This window comes from Dendrobates tinctorius, unplaced genomic scaffold (assembly GCF_039654945.1).
Source record: "Dendrobates tinctorius isolate UK_male_01 unplaced genomic scaffold, ASM3965494v1 ptg000046l, whole genome shotgun sequence".
NCBI classification, from domain to species: Eukaryota; Metazoa; Chordata; class Amphibia; order Anura; family Dendrobatidae; genus Dendrobates; species Dendrobates tinctorius.
In genome coordinates this window covers 35,192,007-35,220,003 of record NW_027361714.1, presented here as the reverse complement: position 1 = coordinate 35,220,003, position 27,997 = coordinate 35,192,007, and the positions used below count along the sequence as shown (strand labels likewise).

General features: G+C 45.5%; 1 protein-coding gene across 1 annotated transcript in view; it reads left to right on the top strand.

Moving 5' to 3' along the window:
* The window catches only part of MED23 (mediator complex subunit 23), a 189,012-nt gene that overhangs the window by 112,448 nt on the left and 48,567 nt on the right, over positions 1-27,997 (top strand). The window contains exons 17-21 of the mRNA XM_073575818.1: positions 2,594-2,757; positions 15,700-15,824; positions 18,973-19,178; positions 22,848-23,028; positions 23,168-23,338. Of these exons, the coding sequence (XP_073431919.1) occupies positions 2,594-2,757; positions 15,700-15,824; positions 18,973-19,178; positions 22,848-23,028; positions 23,168-23,338 (847 nt within the window). The remainder of the gene's footprint in view (positions 1-2,593; positions 2,758-15,699; positions 15,825-18,972; positions 19,179-22,847; positions 23,029-23,167; positions 23,339-27,997) is intronic.

Genomic DNA, 27,997 nt, shown 5'->3' with positions numbered 1-27,997 from the left:
TGGTCAAGACGTTTATTCAGGGAGTTTCCCATGTGGTGCCTTCTTATAGAAGGCCATTGGAATCATGGGACCTTAACCTGGTTCTCGGGGCCTTACAGGAGGCTCCTTTCGAACCACTGCAGGACGTGTCACTGCATGCTCACATGCAGTGGATACTGTGTCTGGAGGCACGTCCTGCCCCATCTACTGGCTGACACAAGGCTGTGGGATGGATCTCCCCAGTAAACAACATACGTGCATATGTTGCCTCATCTACTGACCTCTCTAAGCATACTATAACAGGCAGTGGGGCGAATCACCCCATAACTGAAGAAAGTCAAAATTTGACCAAACTTTTTTTACGTACTACAATAAATATTCTTCTGAATATCCTAAAGTTGAGTGCTAGGTTTATAACTTATGCATACTTTTACAAAACCTTGCCAAATTCATTCTCAGGCCTGGCCGCAAGGCTGCGACTTGGTCCAGCCAGCATACCTTTACAAACCTTGCCTAATTCATTCTCAGGCCTCTGCAGATGCAGCTCTTGACAGATGCAGCCTGCAATCGGCAGTACCTCAGTGTTGACTCAGTGGTACATGGGGTATTAGCAGATGTATGCTCCCCACCCAGGGAGTACTTTAGGACGTCCCACTGTCTGTGTCCCCCCCAATGAGGCGTAGGAGAAATAGGGATTTTTGTGTACTCACCGTAAAATCCTTTTCTCCGAGCCAATCATGGGGGGACACAGCACCCACCATGTTTAACCTATTGGCTCACTGTAGCATTCTTAGGTTTTTACATAGTTATGGTTATTGTTGACTGTTTATGCTCCTACTGCTTTTTTCACTGAACTGGAGAAATCTCAGCCAGCGAGAGGGTGTATACTGCAGGGGAGGAGCTAACTTTTTTTCCTGGTTTACTTAGTGTCCTCCTAGTGGCCAGCAGCATAACACCCACTGTCTCTGTCCCCCAATGATTGGCTCAGAGAAAAGGATTTTACGGTGAGTACACACAAATCCCTATTCTTGGTATAACCCATTTATAAGCATATTTTCTTATATATTGAGTTATTACCATTATTGATCATTTCAACGTCTCCTATACAACTTGCTTTTTAAGTGATACATTTGTGTTCCTTTTTAAAAAAAAAAAAAAAAAATTTACATTATGGACTTCATTACTCAGCCCTTTTAAATGCTGCAAAGTTCAGATGTGTGTTATTTTAGTAGTTAAAGAAAAAAAAATCCCTTCTAGGTTTGGTATTGCCATAATCATTCTGTCCTGGAAAACCATGTTATTTAGGTAATTTTTACAGCAGTGATTGCTATTAACAAAATACCCAAAAAGCAATTGCAAACTTTTTTTTACTACATTTTTTTTATTCTTTTACATAATACATATGGTAAAATGAGTAATGTCATTCAAACTTGCCCAAAAAACAATTGTGAAATTGCACTTATTTTTGCAATTTCAACGCACTTGTTTTTTTTTTTTCCCGTCGCTCTTTAGTGCATCACCTGATAAAATGAAAACATTTTAAGTTAAACTCCTGGTAGAAAGTGGAGAAAAAAAGGCACGCAAGAAGGGAAAAAAAAAAAGTGGCCAGTCCTAAGGTGCTAGAGTGGAGAACTGGTACTTTAAAAGGAATCTACTGCTCCATTCATGCTGCCATATCCACAGGCTTCATGAATATGGGCCTGGATGCATTAGTGCAGCCAGGTATGTGTTACTCTGAAACGCTGTGCCATTTCAGAAGAGAATGTAGTTTGAAAAGCCTGCCAGGGACTATACGAAGAGACAAGACTAGTTGGACGCTGCCCTCTAGACAATTTTTTTCCTGCAGTGCTCTTGATGGTTGATGCGTCTATCCGACGTGTGTACGTAGCAAGGGATATGTCATCTGGAGAAGCAGACATGGGGTTTACTGAGAGCCGAGACAAGTCTGGCACTGCCCCTGGTTGGCTTCTTTCCTCACCGCTCCAGGTGATTGACAGGTCTGTTACTGTAAACCAGGGGTGGGGAATGTGTTTTTTTTTTTTTCTGCCAAGGGCCATTTGGATATTTATACCATCCTTCGGGGGCCGTACAAACTCCACCCACAAAGTACATCCTGACTCTGACACTGGTTTCATGACTTAATCTTTCATTTCATACCCTTCAATGTTCAGTAGTGAACGCTGCGTGTGTGCTAACAGAGCAAGAAGAAATTAATGAGCTTGTGGCAATCAAAATACAGCTCCTTGCCCAAGAATGCAGTCCCTGAGAATCTGCTCAGGGGCCTGATAGGTCATCGAGGGCCATAAATGGCCCTGGAGCCTGAGGTTCCCCACCCCTGCTGTAAACTATAAAACATGCCTCGTTGCAGTTGTGCATCTGCACTCGGATTCATGCTTCTCTTGGGTTTTGGCATCTTGAATCAAGTGACAGGTTCGCTTTTAAAAGGGACTTGGAGGGAAAGATTTTTATTCTTTCCATAAGTGAATGAATTACTCTTCTGTTTTCATAACTCTTCATGGCGTTACTCATAGAGAATTGTGTTTTTCAGATATTCAAATATACCAGCTTCTTGTAGTCCTGAAAAATCATGTAATTTTTATCTTTTTATCTCTAGTGTTGAGAGTACAGCTCTCAGATTGATCACCGCTTTGGGAAGTTCGGAGGTCCAGCCACAGTTTACTCGATTCCTGAGTGATCCTAAAACCGTTCTATCGGCGGAGTCGGAAGAGCTTAACCGAGCACTGATTTTGACTTTGGCAAGAGCCACTCATGTCACTGGTATGTTTTTTTGTTTCTTTTCAAAGCTTGGGAGAAGAAGAAAGCAGTAACCTTATTAAGTAGCAGTTTTAGGAGTTCATTCATAATGTTAGCATTGTAAGGGTATGTCTTCACGTTCCGGATTATTAGTGCTTTGAACGCAGCGGATACCCGCCCCGCCCAAAGTGCTGCCCCATTTTGTACGCGCGGTGATTCTGCATGTGTTCATTGAACACATGCAGAATCGTCGCATCCTATACATAGAACAGTGCTATTTATCTTGCGGGGACTGTGCGTCTCCACAAGATAAATGCTGCGGTCTAGAAAGACGCGACCCATGTCCGGTTACGCAGGTTTGCCACCTGCGTCTTTGTACGCATAGTGGATATGGGATTTCATAAAATCCCATCCACTACGCTGTAACACCAGGACGCTGAGGCTGTACGCAGCGTCCAATCCGCAGCAAATGCGCCACGTGGAAACATACCCTTAGTGTGTTAAAAATAGTTACTCCTGATATTGATGACTTGGATTTGAATAGGAACTGGACTACAATTCCAAGCATCAGCCACTAAACAGTGTGACTGAGCAGTGGTGTTACCGTCCTTGCGCTGTATACAGCCTGTCAGAGCTGCAAAAATCTAATGGGCAGAGGTGTTGGACCACTGATCTGATAGTGAGGATTTATTTTACTAATATACAGTGCTCCCGTATTTTTGATAACAAGCCAGGCAAAATTGGCTGCAACCCTCAGCTATCGTCAACAGCAAGGTTGGTTATCGAGAATAGAGGGGTCCCCACTCCGTATTTTTAATTATTTAAATAATGTAAAAAAAAAACTGTGGGGTCCCCCCCCATTTTTGACCATCCGGCTTTGCTAAAGCAGAGAGCTGAGGGCTGGTATTCTCAAGCTGGTAAGGGGCCATGGCTATTGCTGTCATTAGGGGAGTATAACACTGTGTTATTTTTAAATAAAAATGGAAAAGTGTTTTATTTATAACTAGCTGAAGAGCCCGGCGCTGCCCGGGCATAGTAACTAACTGTGGATAGTTGCAACAAATTATAATTATCCTCCATCCCATAGTCCCGTGCCCATATACCCAACATACCTATCCTCCATCCCATAGTCGAGTGCCCATATACCCATCACACATCCTTCATCCCATAGTCCCATGCCCATATACCCATCATACATATTCGCCATCCCATAGTCGAATGCCCATATACCCATCACACATCTTTCATCTCAGTCCCGTGCCCATATACCCATCATACATATCCTCCATCCCATAGGCCCGTGCCCATATACCCATCATACATATCCACCATCCCATAGGCCCGTGCCCATATACCCATCATACATATCCTCCATCCCATAGTCTAGTGCCCATATACCCATCATACATATCCTCCATCCCATAGTCCCATGACCATATACCCATCATACATATCCTCCATCCCATAGTCCCGTGCCCATATACCCATCATACATATCCGCCATCCCATAGTCAACCATTATGACATCAGCGCCGCCATGGCAATCATTATGACATCATAATGAGGGGTGGGGCTTGACACACACACACACACACACACACACACACACACACACACACATTCATTTTCCCCATTATGTAGAGAGGGGCAAAATTGTTTGGTGACTTGGAACGCGCGGGATTAAAATTTCGCCTCACAACATAGCCTAGGACGCTCTCGGGGTCCAGACGTGTGACTGTGCCAAATTTTGTGGCTGTAGCTGCAACGGTGCGGATGCCAATCCCGGACATGCATGCATACATACATACACACACACTTGAGCTTTATATAATAAAGGACTTTATTCTGGCTGTGTCTTTATCATACAACTATAGGATTAGTAATATAGGCGTCTTTATAGATGCCTCTACATTACTAATCCGTGGGCTTGATGTCACCGGACAATACAAAGGTGACATAAACCCCACAAATATGAATACTCCTGTCAGCCGCTCCTGCTCTCACTGTTAGCAGCAGCAGGGGTTGGCTGATGGAAGCGGTAGTCCCATCAGCTGACACCAGTGACTGGAGGTAAACTTTATACCTCCGATCACAGTTGAACGCTCACGCTGACTTTTGACAACGTGAGAACTGCGGATGTCTGACAGATTTCACCGCTGATCAGTCATTAGCGGCAAACGCTGCATGTGCATGACTGTGTGGCAAACACTTTTCTTTATTGCTTCATTGGGGGACACAGGTTAACATGGTGTATGCTGCTGTCGCTAGTAGGTTGACACTAGGCAAAGAAAAAAGGAAGTAGCTCCTCCCCAGTAGTATACACTCACTGACAGGAACCAAGTACCTCAGTTTAAAGGGGTTGTCCGGGCTTTTCACATAATCTCCGTACATATCTGGGCTGCAGAATTATGACAAGTCATTTACTTTGTCACTAGTTTGCACGGTTTTCTAGTTATTCTGAACAGAACGTCCAAGGGGGGGGTGTTATGGAATTGAAATGAGAACTGGTCGTAACCTCCTACTCTACTCCAAACATGCCTTCTATAGCAACAACCCCACCCTCCATAGCTACAGGCCCTCCCCGTCCACATGAAGAAGCCCTCATCACACAGTAACAAATCCTCCCCCTGTAGCAGCCTCATTGCAGAGAGCAGACCACCCAGCTGCACCTCCCACAGACACACGCTGAACAGTGATCTATAGAAAGTGAAACTAGTGAGGAGGGAAAATCATCCTGTATTCTGGGCCACTCCATGATTACAATACATAACTCATTATCAGTAATTCCTTCCCTCACTGTCCCAGGCTGCTGGCAGCAGTGAGAACAGACTGTGATGGCCAGTGATGGGGGTCTGCAGCTTCTAATCTGCACAGGGGATGTCAGTCACTGATGTAATCTGTTGTGCGACAAAGCCTCTGCTGTGTGAATGAGACAGCTCTGTGTCACTGATGTCTTCACACAGCAGCAGATTTGGTGCAGTGTATGTGTGAGCACTGTGTGTCTAATGACACACATACTGATGGGAGCAGCCTGTCCCAGAAAACAGGACAATTTTCCCTCCTCACTAGTTTCCTAGATAGTCTTGTCTCTGCCAGACAGCGTGTCTTAAGGACACTATGGATAGGCAGATTGAGTCTGTCTCATCTTTGCCTCCGCCTGGTGGCAAAGTTCATGTCTGCCTAGTCAAGAATGTTTCGCCAGGGCAACCTAGTGGAAGCTTCTCTGGTTTAGATGGCGGATTTGGCAGCACAGTTTACCCATGCTGGCAAATATCTTTTGACCGCCTCTCTGGATGCATCCTGTTGCTCAGCTGGGGAGAACGGCAATGTCACTGCTGTGTGCCGCATCCTTTGGTTGACGGTGTGGATTACAGATCCATCCTTACAAAAAAGAAAAAATTTTTTTCCCATCCGGGTGGACTTCTTTCGGTCTCGCTTGCTCAGACGTCCGTCACAGGCGCCAGAGGTTCTGTCTCTTCCCTGCTACACTCAGGGGTAATCGTACCTATTTCCTGTAACAATCACTTTTCAAGGTTTTACCCTAATCTTTGTAGTCCCCGAGAAAGTCGGATCTCTCCGTCTGATTTTAGACTTCAAGAGATCAAATTCTCATGTTTGGATCAGTCTTTTCAAGATGGAGTTCTGCCCAGGCTGCGACCAGATTCTTTTGTTCACCTTAGACACTCTTGCCTGTCTCGGCAAGATCATCAACAGGGAGAAATTCTCCCTCACCCCAGCCTAGCATCGATGTTTCTGGGATGAGGTATGGCATGGCACAAGCCTTGTCTTCCTTCCAAATGTGAAGTTCTTATCCCTCTACTGAGGGATCCGCACTCTGGGCGACCAGCTTCTCTCTCCCTACAATACAGTATGAGAATTCTGGAAAAGATAATTACGGCCATGGAGATATCTACCTCTGCCCAGTTTCAAACCCGTTCTCTTCAGCTGGCCCCCGGTCGGCTTGGAACAAAATGACCTCTTCCCTAAACTGACCTACTCTCTACTGCCTCTTTAAGTGAGCCAGTTCCTAACCTGGAGGACGTCATTAGCGTCAGTCCTTCAAATGACGTCTTTCCACCCTCTCTGGTGGCAGGTCTTCACTTCTGGCGCCAGTCTCCTCAGTTGAGGGGAAGGTTTTTTTTTCTTCAGTATTCAGCGCAGAGTCGCTGGAATTCCTAAGTAGCCGCTCTTTCCCTTCAATACATTGGACTTCAGGGCACTTTTTCTTTTTGCCCTCTGCCGCTATCAGTTCTCCCTTGCAGGCCAGCCAACCTGTAAAAATTCAGACTTTGTCCCTGCCGTGGCTTTACAGCATCAAGGAGGAACCCTCAACAATCAAGTGTTGACAGAGGTAACAAGAGTTCGACGATGGGGGAGTGTCTCGTTCCCGTCATATCAGCTGTACACTCTCCCAAGGTGGAAATTTCGGCAGCCTATTTCCTGAGTCTTCAGGGTCTCGCACCGGGCGAGTGGTCTTTCTTTTCCATCATTTTCAATAAAACATGCCAGCAATGGGCTCCCCGGCCATCATCCTCCTGATGTCTCGGATGAACCACAATGTTCCTTCGTTCGTAGCCAGGTTCCCGGGGTCCGATTGTCATAGGATTTGATGCACTGGTGACCCTGTGATCACTTTTCAGTCGACTTACCTTTTTCCGCCTCTCCCCAAGAGTCGCGAAAAGGATATAGGTGGAAGGAACTCGCGTAATCATGATAGTTCCACATGGCACAAGAAGGGCCTGGTATGCGGAGCTGGTGAACATGCTCATCACTGCCTTCTGGAGGCTTCCAGACCGTCCAGATTTTCTTTCACAGGGCCCCTTTTTCCTCCAGAGTGCTTGGTCTCTGATTTCATCGGCATGACCGTTGAGGCCACAGATTTAAAGGTGGCTGATATTTCAGGATCTTCAGATCCTATTTGGGGCAGGAAAACCAGCATCCTCGCTTATCTATCACATATACTGGAAGGTCTTCTTTCCATGGAGTGTATTCTGTAATGCTGTAGATAAGCCCCTGATGGTGGTGGCCGCAGCTGATAGTCCAAAAATGGTGTGACAGATCTCCTTTAAGGGTCAGGTTTCTGCTCTCCCAATTCTTTCTTAACGAAAGTTGGCTTCTCGATCCCAGGTAAAAGACCTTTCTTCCAGGAGTTGCCCACCTGGCACCTCCCTTGTCGTCCACCAATGGATCCATAGGATCATGATCTTGTCATCGGGTGCTCTCCAGCACGCTCCCTTCGAGCCCATTCAAGTTTTCCTGTCATCTCTCCTGTCAAAAGTGGCCTCCTTAGTTGCCATTATGTCCATCAGGAGAGTTCCTAAGTTAGTGGCTTTATCCTTCCATTCCTCGTTCCTGATTCTCCATCAGGACACGGTAGCTCTCGGGCCTGTTCCTTTCTTTTTACATAGGGCGATCTCTTCACTTCACATTAATTAAGAAATTGTCCTTCCTTCTCTATGTCCCTCTCCTCTTCATCCCCTGGAGAAGTCCCTACACAAGTTAAACTCTGATAGCTCTGACCAGATCTGTCTCTCAAGGACTGCTCTGTTTTGCATCTCAGATGCCCTATTTGACATCTCTGAAGGTCGTCGTAAGGGACTCCCAGCCTCCAGGTCCACTATTGCCCGTTTCGTTCAATTCAGCAATATTGGAAGCATACCTTGTTCAGGTCTAACAACTTCCGCCGAGGGTTAAAGACTCTCTCTACCTCGGCAGTGGCAACTGCCTGGGCAGTGTCTCACCAGGCTTCGGCTTAACAGATTGTTAGCTGCGACCTGGTCTTCATTGTACACTTTTTCGCTTTATAAGTTTCATACCCATGTCTGGTCTAATGCAGACCTGGGAAGGAAGGTGTTACAGGCAGCAGCTAGACAACGGCCGACCTAGGTTTTTTCTTAGCATTATTTTCTGTCTCACCCTTGGGGACTGCTTTGGGACATCCCATGGTAACCTGTGTCCCCCAATGAAGCGATAAATGAGGATTTTTGGTACTTACCGTAAAATCTTTCTTGGAGCCTTCATTTGAGGTACACAGCACCCTCCCTAATTTTTTGTACTGTCTTTGGGCCTATGTGCTGAGTTGGTACATATGTCGAGTTTTTCGTTTGCTTCTCCTACTGCTTTAACACTAACTGAGGTACTTGGTTCCTGTCAGTGCGTGTATACTACTGGGGAGGAGCTACTTCCTTTTTTTTCTTTGCCTAGTGTCAGCCTCCTAGAGACAGCAGCATACACCATGGTAACCTGTGTCCCCCAAGAAAGATTTTACAGTAAGTACCAAAAATCCTCCTTTTGTAACTATTCGGCCATACCCGAACATCAAGGTGTCTGTCCATCTCTACTAATATACTAGTGGAACAAACCCTTTTAACTCTGCATTATAAACAGAGACCTGAGTAATGCATAGCTTAGGATGTATTGTTTAGTAAGGATAATGCTACAGTGCCCTAGGGTATTGAGAAATGTATCATTTATTGTGCTAAGGATCTGAATTAAATGGTGTTTTACCTAAAAAATCATAGGTCAACAGAAAATTTATGTTCTTTATCACAAGTGTTTTCACAAGAACTTCAATTTGTCAAATTGTAAAATTATATTCCTCATTTTTGCTCTCGTTTTGTTTCTGAAATTTAAAGGGGTTTTTAGAAATCCCCTTTTTTTTCCATTCTACATGACGGCACCACGAGAGAGGATCCGCCCCACGAGGACAGGAAACCTTCAAGATAAAAGGGGCGGCTCCTCTCTCCGCATCAGTTGGTTTCCTGTCCTCGACGGGGAACCCTCAAGATGAAAGCCTCTTGAAGATTTTGAAGAAAGAAGAGGATGCCTGGACCCGGGTCGGGTGATTAATGGCAGGCATGGATTTGCTACACCCGACGCCGGGTACCGGTAGTCTCCTCGGGGGCCATATATGCCTATGTCCCCCCTGAGCGAAGGCATGGCCACAGCCGGTAGGGCAGATGCCCAGGCGAAGCGGGGTACCTTGGCGGTGGACCCTCCAAGATGACAGCACACAAAGAAGGTCCAGGGAGGCCACTTGCAGTGTTCCCTCCCTGTCGACATACAGTGGCCATGCAGCCCAGGAGACACATCGGTGCCCGGGCAGAGAAAAATGCTCCTCGGAGGCCACAGACAGTGTACCCTCCCTGTTGAAGACCAGACACCGGACCCCGCAGCGAAAAGGATACCTGCAGTCAGTGGTGGCCAGGCCATCGGGCAGGTAAGGGGTGTCTGGGGGCCCCGAAGCAAGTAGGGCCCAGGCGCTCACCCGGCCCAGGTTCGTATGGCCGCACCGGGAGGTGCGCGCGTTGGGAGCGCGCATGACGGCCGACGAACCGGAAGTGGTTGCGTGCGACCCGGAAGTAGAGCGCCGCGCCGCGGGGCCTGCGAGAGGCAGAAGGTGTGCACGGTCCCGGGGGGGCACGCAGAGGCATGGGGCACGCACGTCCACACAGACACTAGCGGGGCAGGTGTGGGACCAGGTGGTCCGAGAAAAAAAAAAAAGAAAAAAGGAGGTGCTATTTAAGATCGCCAGAAAAGGCGAGCAGGCGTCACAGCACCAATTTTGAGTTGGAGGTGACTACTCGCAGCCATAGGCAGCATAATGGAGAGCCCTTCGCCAGAGCATGTGCAACCACGCCAGGAAGCAAAGGAGAGGCGGTCGTGCTCAGAGGAGAAAGCAAAGACACGCCGCAGCAGTAGTGTGAGCCACTCGGGCAGCGCACGGGCGGATCGTCATCGCAGGAAAGAGGGGTCCATAGTCTCGTTGGGAGACAGTGAAAGGACCAGTCAGCCTCCAGATCCGGTACCCATTCTGTGGAGCGCCCGAGTGGTGAGTGAACTTCGAGAAAGTCCAGTAATCTAATGTCTGTTCTTTCTCTTTTCTCCTCTCTTCCCTCTCCTCCTCCTCTTACATACATTGGCGGGGTGGAGTATAGGAGGTCCCTAAGAAATGTAGAGGAAAGTCTAAAAATAGAGAATGTGCTTTATGTAAAAGTCCCGTAGAAGCAGCCTGGAACAAAAAGTTATGCCAGGAGTGCATTAACAAGACCATAGCGGAGGAGACACCCTCATTTTCGGATAGTCTGAGGTCCATAATTCAGACAGAAGTTTCCAAGTCAGTAAGAGCATTACAATCTGTAGATACAGAGAGGAAAACTAGGAGATCAAGCCCCTCAGGGGTCTCTCAACAAGACTCTACAGGGTCAGAAGACGACTCAAATAAGACGCAGTATTCAGGAAGTAGCTCGGACGGGGAAGATACGTTCCCAGTAGAAACTACAGATGAACTCATTAAAGCAGTTAGATCTACCATGGGGCTAGTAGAAGAGCGAGCAAAAAAGACAGCCCAAGAACTCATGTTCAGTGGACTGCAAAAGAAAAAACGTAAGACCTTCCCTGTTAATGAGCAACTGAAAGCACTCATAAAACGCGATTGGGAAAAACCAGAAAGGAAGTCCCAGATAACGAATTCCCTGAAGAGGAGATACCCCTTTGAGGAAGAGGCATCCTCATCCTGGGATAGGGCCCCCAAAATTGATGTAGCGATATCAAAGGTCGCCAGAAAATCTTCCCTACCCTTTGAGGACCTGGGGTTTCTAAAAGAACCGCTGGACCGGAAGGCGGACAATTGCCTTAAGGCAGCCTGGGAAACCTTGGCTGGGGCACTAAGACCCGCCATCGCAGCCACTTGTGTGGCTAGGTCCCTGAAGATATGGACAGACAACTTAGAGGATCAATTAGAACAAGGAGTTCCCAGAGAGACGATTCTGGAAGCATTACCGGCTATTAAAGCGGCGGCAGACTTTCTCGCAGAGGCGTCAGCAGATTCGGCCAGGCTAGCGTCAAAGTCAGCAGCCTTAACCAATGTAGGACGGCGTGCGGTAGGGCTCAAATGCTGGCCGGGGGACACTCAGGCAAAAATGAAACTTTGCTCTCTACCATGTGAAGGAAATTTCTTATTCGGTCCGGCATTGGATGAAGTGTTGGAAAAAGCGAGTGGTACAAAAAAGAATTTTCCGAAACAACCATTTCAAGCCTTTCGGCGCTCCTTTCAGAGGGGCCGAAAATTCAGAAGACAACAATTTAAAGATCGTGACAGAAACAATTCTGACAGACGATACAGAGGAGGGAGAGGCTTCTATTTCAGTAAGCCCCCAAGAGAAGCCAAAAAACCCGCCCAGTGACGGTCCTTCTCAGGTGGGGGGAAGGCTCTCTCACTTCCTCCCAGCCTGGGAAAGGATCTCATCCAGCACCTGGATCCGACAGATAGTAGGGTCAGGTCTGGAGTTAAAATTCCACCACTGGCCACCACAAAAATTCATTCAAACTCCGGTACAATCATCTCAAGAAAGACAAAAGAGCTTGGAAGAGGAGGTATTATCACTTATACAAAAACTCGTACTAGAAGAAGTTCCAGAAAAAGAAAAGGAAGGCTTTTACTCCCCCCTATTTCTGATAAAGAAACCAGACGATTCCTGGAGGACGATTATAAATCTGAAAGGCCTCAACAAGTATCTAGTAGTCCCATCATTCAAGATGGAGACGATAAGATCTACAGTGAAACTCCTCTTCCCTCGGTGTTACATGTCGGTCCTGGATCTCAAGGATGCTTACTATCATGTCCCGATCCGGCAGCAAGACTGCAAATATCTCAGGGTGGCAGTCCAGATAAAATCTCAGTGGCATCACTTTCAGTACAAGGCTCTGCCCTTTGGGGTAGCAACAGCCCCCCGGGTCTTCACGAAATTAATTGCGGAGGTCACGGCACATCTCAGAGAAAAAGATGCTCTAGTAATACCATATCTGGACGACTTCTTGATAGTGGGGAAAGATTTCTCTCACTGTCAGGAACGAGTCAAGATAGTGATAAAGACTCTTCAGACTCTGGGTTGGCAACTGAACCTCAAAAAATCCAGGTTGGAGCCAACAATGGTCCAGAATTTTTTGGGCCTAACAATAGACTCGGTAATACAGGAATGTCGCCTCCCAAAGGAGAAAGAAGAGAAAATCAAAAATCTAATCAGGACAACATTAGGAAAGCCAACAATGACTCTGAGGAAAGCCATGTCAGTGTTGGGGTCCCTAACCTCCTGCATACCAGCGGTAAAATGGGCTCAATTTCACACAAGGGAACTTCAGTGGTGTGTGTTACAAAGCGATCTGACGCTTCAAGGGCAGTTAGAACAGAAGCTCACCATCCCGGATCCTGTACTCCAGTCACTAAGATGGTGGTTACAGATAGAGTCTTCTCCGAGGGGAGTACCCTGGACATATACAGCCTCCAAAGTAGTCACGACAGATGCCAGTCCCTGGGGCTGGGGAGCCCATCTAGACACCCTATGGCTCCAAGATCCTTGGGCTCAGGAGGAAAAAGATCTATCCTCAAACGAGTGGGAGCTACTAGCCATCGAAAGAGCGCTGGAAGGATTGCTGACACACCTGAGGACATCATGTGAAAGTCCTATCGGACAATCGTACAGCAGTTGCATACGTGAACCATCAGGGGGGCACCCGTTCTCGGGCATTAATGGAAATAGCAAGAAGAATCCTGACTCTGGCGGAACATCAGTTTCTCTCATTATCGGCCCTGCATATCCGAGGCGTGGACAACCTGAAGGCGGACTTTCTGAGCAGAAACCGCTTAAAGCAAGGCGAACTTTCTGAGCAGAAACCGCTTAAAGCAAGGCGAATGGTGCCTAAAAGAGTCCCATTTTTCAACAAATTATGCAGAGGTGGGGAAAACCCATAATAGATCTCTTCGCCTCAAAAACCAACAGAAAAGTTCAAAAATTCTGCTCCCTAAGGCCAGCAGACATGCCACTGGCGGTAGACGCCTTCAGGATAAAATGGACATCAGGTCTCCTGTACGCCTTCCCTCCGATATGCCTCATTCCATTAGTCCTGAAGAAGATCAGGGAGGACCAAGCCAGAGTAGTTATGATAGCTCCCTTTTGGCCAAAAAGGCCGTGGTTCTATTGGCTAAGAGTGATGTCAGTGACAGACCCATGGGTGCTCCCAGAGGACCACGACCTCCTAACACAGGGTCCCTTCAATCACCCTCCGAATTCCAGGCTGCATTTGACAGCCCGGAATTTGAAAGGTCACTGTTAGAGAAGAAAGGTTTTTCAGCAAGGTTGATTTCCACCCTAATCAGTAGCAGAAAGCCAGTGACTACAAAAATATACGGGAGAATATGGAGAAAATTTTTGTCCACCTCAGGCCCAATACAGGAGGGGGAAGTACCTGTGAGGGCAGTGCTAGAGTTTCTACAAAGGGGTTTAGACTTGGGTTTAGCGGTCAGCACCCTGAAAGTACACGTCTCAGCCCTGGCAGCATTATTCAACTATGACCTGGCAAACGATGGATGGGTCGCCAGATATATCTGGGCCTGTACTAGAGCTGACTCTGTCCCATCTCCTAAACCTCCTCCCTGGGATCTAAATTTAGTCCTATCATCTCTAACGGAAAGCCCATTTGAACCAATAAACGCAACATCAGATAAAGTGTTAACTTTAAAAACAGCCTTGTTAGTGGCACTCACATCGGCACGTAGGGTTGGGGACTTACACGCACTATCAGCAGACCCGCCATACACTCAGGTTATGGACGATAGTCGTGTTATGATTAGATCCAGCATACCTCCCTAAGGTAGTGTCGAAATTCCACAGAGCTCAGGAAATAATCTTGCCATCCTTTTGTCCTAACCCCGGTAACAAAAAGGAAGAGAAATTACATTGCTTAGACGTTAGAAGATGTATCCTACAGTATTTAGAGGTGACAAAACCATGGAGGAAACAGAGGGCCTTATTTGTCTCATATCAGGGGGCAAGGAAAGGCCTTAAAGCCTCTAAGCAGACTATAGCTAGATGGGTGAGAGAGGCCATCATACTAGCATATTGTAGTGCAGGCAGGGCTGTTCCAGAGGGCCTAAAAACCCACTCCACGAGGGCCATGGCAACGTCCTGGGCGGAGAGAGCGGACGCCTCCATCGACCAAATCTGTAAGGCGGCCACTTGGTCCTCTCCATCTACCTTTTTCAGACATTACAGATTAGACCGATCTGCTGCCTCTGATCTCACATTTGGGAGAAGAGTGTTACAGGCAGTGATCCCCCCTAAAGAGAATACAAATCTCTGTAACTCTCTCGTGGTGCCGTCATGTAGAATGGAAAAACACTGGTATTACATACCTGGTAATGTGTTTTTTCATGACACATGACGGCACCCTTATATTCCCGCCCTATTTGATCACGTCATTAGTTGGGTGTTTTGTTAGTATTATACACTCCCTTGGTGTTGGAAATTTAGCAGTATAAAATATGTATTATTTATGTGTCCACTAACCTGCGGAGTTCCTCTCGTGCTCTGTAAAACAACTGATGCGGAGAGAGGAGCCGCCCCTTTTATCTTGAAGGTTTCCTGTCCTCGTGGGGCGGATCCCCTCTCTCGTGGTGCCGTCATGTGTCATGAAAAAACACATTACCAGGTATGTAATACCCGTGTTTCTCCTTCGCCTCATTTGGAGACACAGGACCATACAGCTGCAGTTTGTTTAAAGCGCTGTTCGTTTTTACTCACCTTCCCTAGAGTATCCACTGCTACTGCCAGTGACCGTTATTGTCTGCAGCGCTGACGTCACATCAACAGCGCTGCGGAGAATTGGAGAACCCAGCCGCTGTGCCCAGGTTCACAAAATGAGCTGCTAAACTCACTGGCTGCAGTGCTGAAAACTGGTACTGGCCACAGTGGTGGACACTCTGCTCGTGTGTGTTGATGGTGATGATTTTTGTTTTTTTAAAAAAACCTAGGGCAAATTTTTTGGCGGGGAAAACGAAAAACCCTTTTAAATTGTAGCTCTTTGCTGTTCCATATCAATATACAGTATAGAATTTTAGCATGTTTTAACTTTTGTGCATACAGCAGTTTTTGTTTTTTTTTTGTTTTTTCTCATATTTCGTTTTGTTAGATTTTTTCACAGGCTCTGAATCCATTCAAGGTACATGGTGCAAGGACATTCTGCAGACCATTATAAGCTTCACGCCACATAACTGGGCTTTGCACACTCTCAGCTGTTTTCCTGCTCCATTACAGGTAAATAATTTCATGGTCCGTATTACTAATGTTAGCCACATGTTAATCTAGTCCTTCTTTTTTTTTTTTTTTTTTTTTTCTCCTTAAGTAGAAAGTTAACACTTCAATGACTAGTGTTTTGTTCCCGTGTGTGTGTGTGTGTGTTTTTAGTTTGTTGTGCATACAGTCGTGGCAAAAAGTTTAGAGAATGACACAAATATTAATTTTTACAAAGTCTACTGCTTCATTTTTTCTAATGGCAATTTGCATATACCGTATTTTTCGGACTATAAGACGCACCGGACCATAAGACGCACCCCAATTTTCAGTAGGAAAATAGGGGAAAAAAAAAAGTGTCAAATGGGGGTCCGTCTTACTGTCCAAGTTCAGCTTACCTGGGAAGGGATCCGGCACAGGTGGAGAAGTAGTCACAGGGGTCATTCAGTGGTCCAGGCTCGTGCGGTTGTGGCTCTGTGCTGGGGCAGGTTGGTTGTGCTGGGGCAGCTGCGCTGGGGTAGGGGCAGCGGTGCTGGGGCAGCAGTGCTGGGGCAGGGGGCGGCACTGTGCGGTGGTGGCAGCGGGCTGTGCTTCGGTGCAGGGGCGGCGGCTCCGCCGGCATTTCTTCGCAGCCCAGAGGCCCCCGCACCTCCCTTGCTGGCCGCCGCCATGTTGCGGTGGCCTCCGGGAGCATGGCCGCCGGGACGGCGCATGCGCGGGATCAGATCTCGGGGGACGAGATCTCGTTGCCGAAATTTGAATCTCGTCCCAAGATCTCGGGGACGAGATCTCGTTGCCGAAATTTGAATCTTGTGCCCCGAGATCTCGGGATGAGATCTGATTCCGCGCATGCGCCGTCCCCAGACCGGCGGCCATCTTTCCAGCGTCCATGCTCCCGGAGGCCACCGCAACATGGTGGCGGCCAGCAAGGGAGGTGCGGGGGCCTCTGGGCTGCGAAGAAATGCCGGCGGAGCCGCCGCCCCTGCACCGCAGAGCGCCGCCCGCTGCCACCACCGCACCGCAGAGCCCCACCCGCTGCCACCAGGTTAGTACCGTGTATTGCGACCATAAGACGCACCCCCCACTTTCCCCAAAAATTTTTGGGGAAAAAAGTGCATCTTATGGTCGGAAAAATACGGTACTCCAGAATGTTAGTGATCAGCTTAACAGCAATTACTTGCAAAGTCAATATTTGCCTAGAAAATTAATTTTATCCCCCAAAACACATTTCAACATCATTGCAGCCCTGCCTTAAAAGGACCAGCTAACATCGTTTCAGTGATTGCTCCATTAACACAGGTGTGGGTGTTGATGAGTACAGGGCTGGAGATCAATCTGTCATGATTAAGTAAGGATGACACCACTGGACATTTTAAAAGTTGGCTGGTGCTTGGCATCATTGTTTCTCTTCTGTTAACCATGGTTATCTCTAAAGAAACACGTGCAGTCATCATTGCACTGCACAAAAATGGCCTAACAGGGAAGAGTATCGCAGCTAGAAAGATTGCACCTCAGTCAACAATCTATCGCATCATCAAGAACTTCAAGGAGAGAGGTTCCCTTGTTGCCAAAAAGGCTCCAGAGCGCCCAAGAAAGACCAGCAAGCTACAGGACCGTCTCTTAAAAGTGTTTCAGCTGCGGGATCGGGCTACCAGCAGTGCAGAGCTTGCTCAGGAATGGCAGCAGGCAGGTGTGAGTGCATCTGCACGCACTGTGAGGCGGAGACTCTTGGAGCAAGGCCTGGTCTCAAGGAGGGCAGCAAAGAAGCCACTTCTCTCCAGAAAAAACATCATGGACAGACTGATATTCTGCAAGAGGTACAGGGAGTGGACTGCTGAGGACTGGGGTAAAGTCATTTTCTCTGATGAATCCCCTTTTCGATTGTTTGGGACATCTGGAAAACGGCTTATTCGGAGAAGACCAGGTGAGCGCTACCACCAGTCTTGTCTCATGCCAACTGTCAAGCATCCTGAAACCATTCATGTGTGGGGTGGCTTCTCAGCCAAGGAAATGGGCTCTCTCTGTCTTGCCTAAAAACACAGCCATGAATAAAGAATGGTACCAGAATGTCCTCCAAGAGCAACTTCTCCCAACCGTCCAAGAGCAGTTTGGCGATCAACAATGCCTTTATCAACATGATGGAGCACCTTGCCATAAAGCAAAGGTGATAACTAAATGGCTCAGGGAACAAAACAGAGAGATTTTGGGACCATGGCCTGGAAACTCCCCAGATCTTAATCCCATTGAGAACTTGTGGACAAACAAAAACCTTCAAATTCAGACAAAATAAAAGCATTGATTTTGCAAGATTGGACTGCTATCAGTCAGGATTTGATCCAGAAGTTGATTGAGAGCATACCAGGGAGAACTGCTGAGGTCCTGAAGAAGGGTCAACACTGCAAATATTGACTTGCTGCATTAACTCATTCTAACTGTCAATATAACCTTTTGTTACTCATAATATGATTGCAATTATATTTCTGTATGTGATAAAAACATCTGACAAACGCACACAAAAACCAGAGGGCAGCAGATCATGTGAAAATATAATATTTGTCATTCTCTAAACTTTTGGCCATGACTGTATGTAGGTGTTTAATGGCTGTAACTCTTATTTTTGGTTGGGTAAGACTGGGTTCACACTTGCATTGGGCAGAGCTGCAGAGGGCTGCGTACTTCCTCTGTTAAGCCCTGCCCACTGTCGCACCTCTTCCATTCAGCTCCGCCTACATCTGCCTGCGTACCTATCTTTAACATTGGATACGCAGGCCATGCGGGTGTATGCGGATGCCTAAGATTGCATCGTTTTGACGCTGTGCCCGAACTGCGTCGAATGCAACATGTTGCATTTTGTTGCGATTGGCGCAGCGTCAAAACGACGCAATCGGATACATCCGCATACACCTGCATGGCCTGTGTACCCAATGTTAAAGATAGGTACGCAGGATGCAGGCAGATGTAGGCGGAGCTGAATGGAAGAGGTGCCGCAGTGGGCGGGGCTTAACGGAGGAAGTACGCAGCTCTGCCCAACACAAGTGTGAAACCGGCTTAAATCTGTACGGTGAGGTGGGGCTGAAATATAGTGCAAAGGCAGCATGACGCTATATACTTTACAAAACTTGTTGGGGATGCCACTTAAAATGTTGTTGTTTTTTTGTGTTTTTTTCTTTAGGCATTCTTCAAGCAGAACAATGTGCCTCAAGAAAGTCGTTTCAACCTCAAGAAAAATGTGGAAGAGGAGTATCGGAAGTGGAAGTCCATGACCAATGAAAATGATATCATCTCACACTTTTCCTTGCAAGGCTCCTCGCCTCTGTTCCTTTGTCTGCTTTGGAAAATGCTTCTAGAGACCGATCAAATCAATCAGATTGGATACAGGCAAGTAAAGTCTAGGTTTTGTGCTCATAAGAAAATCTACAATAAATAAGTGCACAACTAATTCAGTGCAGAGTGCAGCAGCAGAAAATGTGTAGGAGCAAGTCCACAGGTGGTCAATTCCTGAAAATGCATATATATTCCTCCATTCACAAGCAGTTTGGCGCTGTCTGAAAGAAAGCAGCCCTGTGGTTCTATTAGAATGGGCTAATTTTATTTATATTATCCTGACAGCATTCTCTATCCATGTGTACTTTTAGTACACGTACATAGATGCGCAGCAGGACATGTATGACAGTGGATCCCGCTCGCAGAACCCATGAGTCCACACTTTACAATGATGGCTGTTCTGTTGCTTAGCCTTTATGAAATGTATGCCTAGAATTCTCCTTGGTGTTGGGAAAGTGTAATTTAAAATGAAGGTCATGCATGTATGGCTATAGAGAGACTTAATTATACAGTACAAAGAAACAGCACAGTTCAGTTGTAGTTCACGTCCCATTTTTCATATCGCCAAAGAGCCTTGTTTACTGGATGCCGGTCTTGTAGTGTCCTCCAGATATATTCCACCAAGTAGTTGATTCAGCACATCCTAGTAAATGGTAAAAATCCTCCTTTGTTCCTTGATTCTATTAGTCGTATCCATAACTGTCTCTCTTCTACCGCTATGAGCGTTCTCCATCATTCTCGCCATAGCAGTCAGAAGTGTCAGATAAATATTCTTACAATGATAACAGACCACGTGTGACAACCTTATTACAAACTTGTTATACAGCTTTTGTAGGCTTTCTAGGTATTTTAGTATCCAAATCAAACATCGATTTTGATTAAACCTTGGCTTCAGTCACTGATCAATGCCCAGTGAGTGTCAGCTTAAGTACATGTACATACGGTAGTTAGCATGACTGTGTGTGTACGCACGCACACACATACATTCACTGTTCCATGAATGTTTTGCACTGATGTATATCTATCCAGGTTATACAGTATCCTACTAATAGGCAAGTCCCTTATTTATGTATATAATTTTTGCTGTGTGTCTCTCCATTATACAGGCCTTTGACTGACAGGTGCACAATATTCATTGATTTTTTTTTACTTTTTAGTCGATATTAAACGTATTATTTATAGTTAATCTATATCTTATGTACTTGGTGGACTGTATTTACTGAACACTAACTGCCAGTTATATGGGTATTTGAACCAAAATAAAGATTTTTGTGAAATATTAGTTACTAAAGAAATGAAAAAATTGACCAGATCCGACAGGAAATTATCTCCCAATCACCTCATACCATGCACTGTCCTCCCTCCCCCACTACATCTAGGTCACTCTCTGACTTTGAACCAGTCACAGAAGAAGAAGTAAGCAGGCTCCGTGCATCTTCTTGCCCAACCACTTGCACCACTGACCCATTTCCGTCACATCTACTCCAGCCCCTTTCCCCTGCTGTCACCCCTCACCTAACTGAAATATTTAACCTCTCTCTCTTCTGGTATCTTTCCCTCCTCATTTAAGCATGCCATCATACATCCACTACTTAAAAAACCATCCCTCGACCAAAACTGTGCCGCTAACTATAGACCTGTTTCTAATCTTCCTTTCATCTCTAAACTCCTGGAACGCCTGGTCCACTCCCGTCTTATCCGCTATCTCTTTGATAACTCTGTTCTCGACCCTCTCCAATCCGGTTTCCGCTCTTTACATTCTACTGAAACTGCCCTCACTAAAGTCTCTAATGATCTACTAACAGCTAAATCAAATGGTCATTACTCCATGCTAATTCTCTTGGATCTCTCTGCAGCATTCGACATTGTGGATCATCAGCTCCTCCTCACTATGCTCTGTTCCATTGGCCTCAAGGACACCGTTCTCTCCTGGTTCTCCTCCTATCTCTCTGACCGCTCCTTTACTGTATCTTTTGCTGGCTCCTCCTCCTCTCATCTTCCCCTTACTGTTGGGGTTCCTCAAGGATCAGTCCTAAGCCCTCTCCTCTTCTCTTTGTATACTGCCCCTATTGGTCAAACAATCAGTAGATTTGGTTTCCAGTACCATCTCTATGCTGACGACACCCAATTATATGCTTCTTCTCCTGACATCACGCCAGCCTTTCTAGAAGACACCGGCGATTGTCTAAATGCTGTGTCTAACATCATGTCCTCACTATATCTGAAACTGAACCTGTCAAAGACTGAACTCCTTGAGTTTCCTCCCGCTACTAATGTACCTATACCCGACATTGCCATTTCCGTGTGTGGTTCTACTATTACTCCCCTGCAACATGCCCGCTGTCTTGGTCATACTTGACTCTGAGCTTTCCTTTGTCCCCCACATCCGATCACTGGCTCGCTCTTGTTATCTGAACCTCAAAAACATTTCTAGAATTCGACCTTTTCTTACTTTTAACTCTGCAAAAACTCTTACTGTTTCTCTTATTCATTCTCGTCTCGACTATTGTAACTCCCTTCTAATCGGTCTCCCTCTTACCAAACTCTCCCCCCTCCAATCTGTCTTGAATGCAGCTGCCAGGATCCTATTCCTCGCCAATCGTTACACCGATGCCTCTACCTTGTGCCAGTCATTACACTGGCTACCCATCCACTCCAGAATTCAGTATAAACTTATTACCCTCACCCACAAAGCCCTCCATGGCTCAGCACCACCCTACATCTCCTCCCTTGTTTCAGTATACCATCCTACCCGCACCCTCCGTTCTGCTGATGACCTGAAGTTAGCATCCTCAATAATCAGAACCTCCCACTCCCGTCTTCAAGACTATACAAGTGCTGTGCCAATTCTTTGGAATGTATTTCCCAGGTCAACACGATTAGTCCCCAACCCCCACAATTTTAAGCGTGCCCTGAAAACGCATTTATTCAGACTGGCCTATCGCCTCAACATATTAACCTAATCTATCCCTGTCTGGCACAGCCAAAAGTATTACCAAAACCAGGTTCCCCGCATCATGTTCCCACATGATTTATGCATCCATTAGCCCTCTGTGTCTGTACTGTTACACACTTAACATTATGGCTGGTCCATACAATCAGGGCAACTGTTACCACCCACCTTTCGTGTCTCCCCTTTTTTCCTCATAGATTGTAAGCTTGCGAGCAGGGCCCTCATTCCTCTTGGTATCTGTTATGATCTATGTGATTATTGTTATGCTGTAATGTCTTTTGTCTGTACAAGTCCCCTCTGAAATGTAAAGTGCTACGGAATATGTCAGCGCTATAGAAATAAAATTTATTATTATTAGTAATAATATGTGATGACATTATCACAGAAAAACACTAGATGGAGCTGCAGCATCTGACATTTGCCTCATCTTTTTTAGTTCTTTATTGGTACATGGTTGACAAATTTTTGCACCTTTTTTGCTTTAACTATATGTAAGCGAATATTATGAGCTATGAGATCATGTAACTAATGTATATATGATTGATTACCACTTCTGTCTCAGTTAAAATAATCCCCTTTAAACTTGGTTTTTAAATTGTCTGTCTGTTTTTATACTATTCTTAAGATGTCTGCTTTATATGCAGTATAAGATGCCCGTTCCAACTCTGCCTTTAACTCAACAAGAACAGCACAGTGCTTGAATACTCTGAGAAGATGCAGATGTATGCATGCCCAATTCCTCAGTCAGTGTCTTTGTTCCTTTTTCCCAGGGTTCTGGAAAGAATTGGTGCCAGAGCTTTGGTTGCTCATGTCCGCACATTCGCAGATTTTCTTGTGTATGAATTCTCCACCTCAGCCGGCGGTCAGCAGCTCAATAAGTGTATCGAGATGCTGAATGACATGGTGTGGAAGTACAACATTGTGACCTTGGACAGACTGATACTGTGCTTGGTAATGTATTCTGACTTTTCACCTTGCTTGTCTTGGTCTACTACAAGTTGCAGTGGTTATTTAAGAGGGCAAGGAAATCAAAAGAATATATTAATTTTAGTTTTTTTTTTTTTTTTTTTTTGTTTTTTTTTTATCCCAGGCCATGCGCAGCCATGAAGGAAATGAAGCCCAAGTGTGCTACTTTATAATTCAGCTGCTGCTTCTCAAACCAAATGACTTCAGAAACCGTGTGAGTGACTTTGTTAAGGAGAACTCCCCAGAGCACTGGCTGCAGAACGATTGGCATACCAAACATATGACTTACCATAAGGTAAGGGAAAACTACACCTTTACATCGTGCAGAAATGTGTATTTGTCTTCACACATAATGGAGTTTTCATTTCTTTTTCAATTTTCTTGTAAATTTTCTAGACTGCATCTGAGAAAAGCTGTTCCAGTTATTACTAACCGGAAATTTCTGCAGTGCCATAATAGTGCTGTATTCTTTGTGGGACAAAGGATAATATAAATATGTATGACTTAAAGTAGAGAGCAGAGTAGGTTAGATGGTCACTTTGTTTTCTTGATTAGTTTGAAAACTCAGTAAATGCCTGGACGTGGAAAAAGTTGCTTAGGGATTTAACAAAAAAACTTGTACTATATAATATTTATAACAGATATTATAGGCAGGCGTTGTAAGGGCTTAGATCAGGGGTGGCAAATTCAAATACACAAAAGGCCAAAATTAAAAACTTGGACAAAGTCATGTTCCAACCCTGATATTTATTAAAAATAATTCTACAATTGAAGTTTTTCCATATCAAATACACTGTTAGACCTTTTTCGTATATTAACAAACTTAAAGGAGTTGTCCCAGGAACAAAGTACATTTTAATTAATAGACCTTAAAGGGAATGTCACCCCATTTTTGCTCTATGAGCTGCGGCCACCGCCATCAGGGGCTTATCTACAGCATTCTGTAATGCTGTAGATAAGTCCCCGATGTAACCTGAAAGATAAGAAAAACAAGTTAGATTATACTCACCTGGGTGTCTGGTCCAGTCCATTGGGTGTCGTGGTCCAGTGCCTCCCATCTTCTAGAGATGACATCCTCCTTGCTTCTGCCACAGCTCCTGCGTGAGCGTACTATATCTGCCCTATTGAGGGCAGAGCAGAGTACTGCAGTGCGCAGGCGCCAGACCTCTCTGACCTTTCTCGGCGCCTGCGCACTGCAGTATTTTACTCTGCCCTCTGGATAGTCCCGTGTTTGAGACTCTTAAATGAGGCTCCACGGACTTTATTTGCATATTCGTATTTCCCAGGGAGCATTGCACCTAGGATTTCACTGATTGAGCGCCTTTGCCGGATGCCGCAGAGTTTTCTTTGACTGGTCTCCCTGAGGTCAGTGATTGTTTCGTGATGTTGGTCTACTAGGCATTGCTCCCACATAGCCAGAATCCTACTCCACACTGATGAGGGGCAACACCCCCGAAACAGCTATCTGTGGATGGATACCTGGCCTTGGTATTTCCCCTGTCATGTCTGTAAACTCGTAAATAGCTGGATATTGACTTAAAGGGCCACTTAATATGGTGGTAATGGTGGTTTCCGAAAGGAACCACACCTTGGCTGGGTCCTTCACTGGAGGAAGATCTGGCTAGTCCCGTGTTTGAGACTCTTAAATGAGGCTCCACGGACTTGATTTACAGCTCCTGCACAGGCATACTATATCTGCCCTATTGAGGGCAGAGCAGAGTACTGCAGTGCGCAGGCGCCAGATCTCTCTGACCTTTCTCGGCGCCTGCGCACTGCAGTATTTTACTCTGCCCTCCATAGGCAGATAAAGTACGCCTGCGCAGGAGCCGAGGCAGAGGTAAGAAGGAGGACATCATCGTATGAAGATGGGAGGCGCCGGACTGGACCGTGAAACCCACCGCCCCTGGTGAGTATAATTTAACTCGTTTTTCTTATATTTCAGGTTACATCGGGGGTTTATCTACAGCATTACAGAATGCTGTAGATAAGCCCCTGATGGCGGTGGCCACAGCTCATATTGGAAAAATTAGGTGACAGACTCCCTTTAAGAGTCAGATCACTTGACCAAAGCATTGGGTATTTGCTTGTGGGCAGGGGCGTACACGGAAACCATATGGCCCCATAGCATAAGTTCTAATTAGGAACCCCCCCAAAAAAAAAACAAAAAAAAAGCTTAATATTCGGTGGGATCATAGAAGAGCATATGTCACAACTTTATATCCCTTGCCATTTAATTTTCCTCCTATTGAAGCCTCTAGATTGCCCTTTCATCGCCCCCCCCATAAACTATTATTCCAACTAAAGTGGTCCCCAAGCACAGTATGATACCCCCATAGTCAATTCTTCCACAGTACCCAATCTACTGTGAAGATTTCATCCATTATAAATTTATGCTTCGAACATACAACACTGCCCTTCACCTCTCAAAACAAACCTATTTCAACACCTACACACTTAACATTATGGCTGGTCCATACAATCAGGGCAATTGTTACCACCCACCTTTCGTGTCTACCTCTTTCCTCATAGATTGTAAGCTTGCGAGCAGGGCCCTCATTCCTCTTGGTATCTGTTACGATCTATGTGATTATTGTTTTGCTGTAATGTCTATCGTCTGTACATGTCCCCTCTGAAATGTAAAGTGCTGCGGAATATGTCGGCGCTATAGAAATAAAATTTTTTATTATACCCTCCATGCGCACGGTGTGATGGCCCCATTGTACCCACCCTTCTCAACCCCATGGCAAAGTATGGTAACCCCAACACAGTATAATGCCCTAACAGTGGTCGCCACACAGCCCTCCATACAGTATAATGGGCCACACATGTAAAAAAAAAAAAACTGGCTTCAATCTCGACATCAAGCACTCTGAAGGTCTTCACTGCTTGGCACAGCAGACACAAATTAGTGACATCAGAGACAAAAGGAGATGGATGGGGGAGGGAGCGAATGGCTTTCTTCCTCCATCAATGCTTTTTTTTTGTTACCCATTGATATAGCTATTTGGGTGGAATTGCATTATTTTTTTGCGCTTTTTAGCGGAATCATATACATTTCTACTCAACGTAAAATAGCTGTTTTATGTTCAGATTTCGCACTAAAGCACTTATTATGGTCATGTTGATGCCTATGTTTAGGTGGTTTTTGTAATGTATGTGCTGTAAATTGTTACCCTAAATTCTGAGGTTTTTTTTTTCTTGCCACACTTCAAATTATGTAATGTCTTCAAGCAATATGCCAAGACCTCACGTTAATTAAGAAATTGCCAAAGGCAAATAATCCCTAACGAAAGACTTCTAAAATATAACTTTTATTTGTGCTGTTAAAAAGTGTTTTTAAAAAATGTGTATTTTGGGACACAAATATCAAAAGACTGACTGTCACATCCAACCATAAATTAGGTCTGAACAGGTGCTTACCTAGAGTAGCCAACTCGTATACAATTAAACGGCACTGCTTTTTGTTATTGGTTTATAGACTCGCGTCTTTTAGGGTATGTGCACACGCTGCGGAATGCTCTGCGGATTTGGCCTCGCGGATTTTGTAAAATCCGCAGGTCAAAAGAGCTGCGGATTGCTCTGCGGTTTTACCCTGCGGTTTTTCATCTCTGCAATGGAGGAGATGGCAAACCGCAGCGTAATCCGCAGAAAGAATTAACATGTCAATTCTTTCTGCGGTTTTGAAACCGCAGCAAATCCGCATGGAAGATTCCGCAGCGTCTGCACAGCGTTTTTTTTTCCATAGGTTAGAATCCGCAGCAAAAACTGCTGCGGATCTGCAGCGGCCAAATCCAATGCGGATCCGTAGCAGAATCCGCAGCATGTGCACACACCCTTAAAATAACTCAGTCCTATTGACTCATTTTTTTATTCACAATTCTAATCCTATATGAAATATTTACACTATTAAAAAATACAGTATTTATATTTTATTTAATAGTGACTAATAGTAATTAATTAGCAGTAATAGTATTTATGAATACAGTATTTGTGGGTATGGAGCAAGGTGTGGCCGCTACCTAGAACCCTATAAGAACCCACTATACAATCACAGGCTGGTGCTTATTAAAATTGCTCCTAAAGCCTTCCCGACATGTTTCACCAGCTAACTGGCATCATCAGGGGTTGAGGCTGTAATGAGCTGACTGAGGTGGCCAGACATTTTAATACCTAGGAGCTGATGGCACACCAAAAGGTCAACCTATCGCCTAATCCAACCATTCGGCCAATCAGGGCTTACGTTACTTACTAATAGATGGATACTGTAGATATTATATCTATGCTTAGGTTATGTAATAGTAATATTAATCCAATCAATACTCACAATATTAGTTTCTCCAGAGTATGTTTTTAATTACAAGAACGCTTAACATATACACATAGTTAAACTACTTCCGTGGCAATGCTCCTCTCCAATCAGGCGCTGCTGGGGCTCAAACTGGCGTACCATCCCTCATTCCTCCTATCCACTTCTCCTGCTTCCGGATGTATTTTACTGCAGCTCGCGCCGGATGGTTTCCGGGTTTACATAATGTTATGTCCTCTTCTTCCGGGTATATCGCAGTGCAGCACACTAGGGAGAAAACCTTCTGGTTGAACTTAGTATCGTGTCCGCAGTTGCGCAGACACGATCATCAATATGCGAGTATACTGCGCATGTCCGGTACAGTGAACTAGCCCGACTGCGCAGGCACCATCTCCAAATTAAATGTCTACTGCCCATGTCAGAGGACTACCGGCATCATTATAATCTGTATTACATTGCACATATCCATGTACAATATATACAAATTCTATCAATTATGGTGAGTTTATCCGCATTCAGAGCGAAAGAATATAAGTAGCACTCACTTCATCTAGTAGCATGAATAATATTCAAGACAATATATGGTACATAAATCAAATTAATAATCACATGCTTATGTGGCGCCCCTAAGGGTCCGGTCGCCACAGA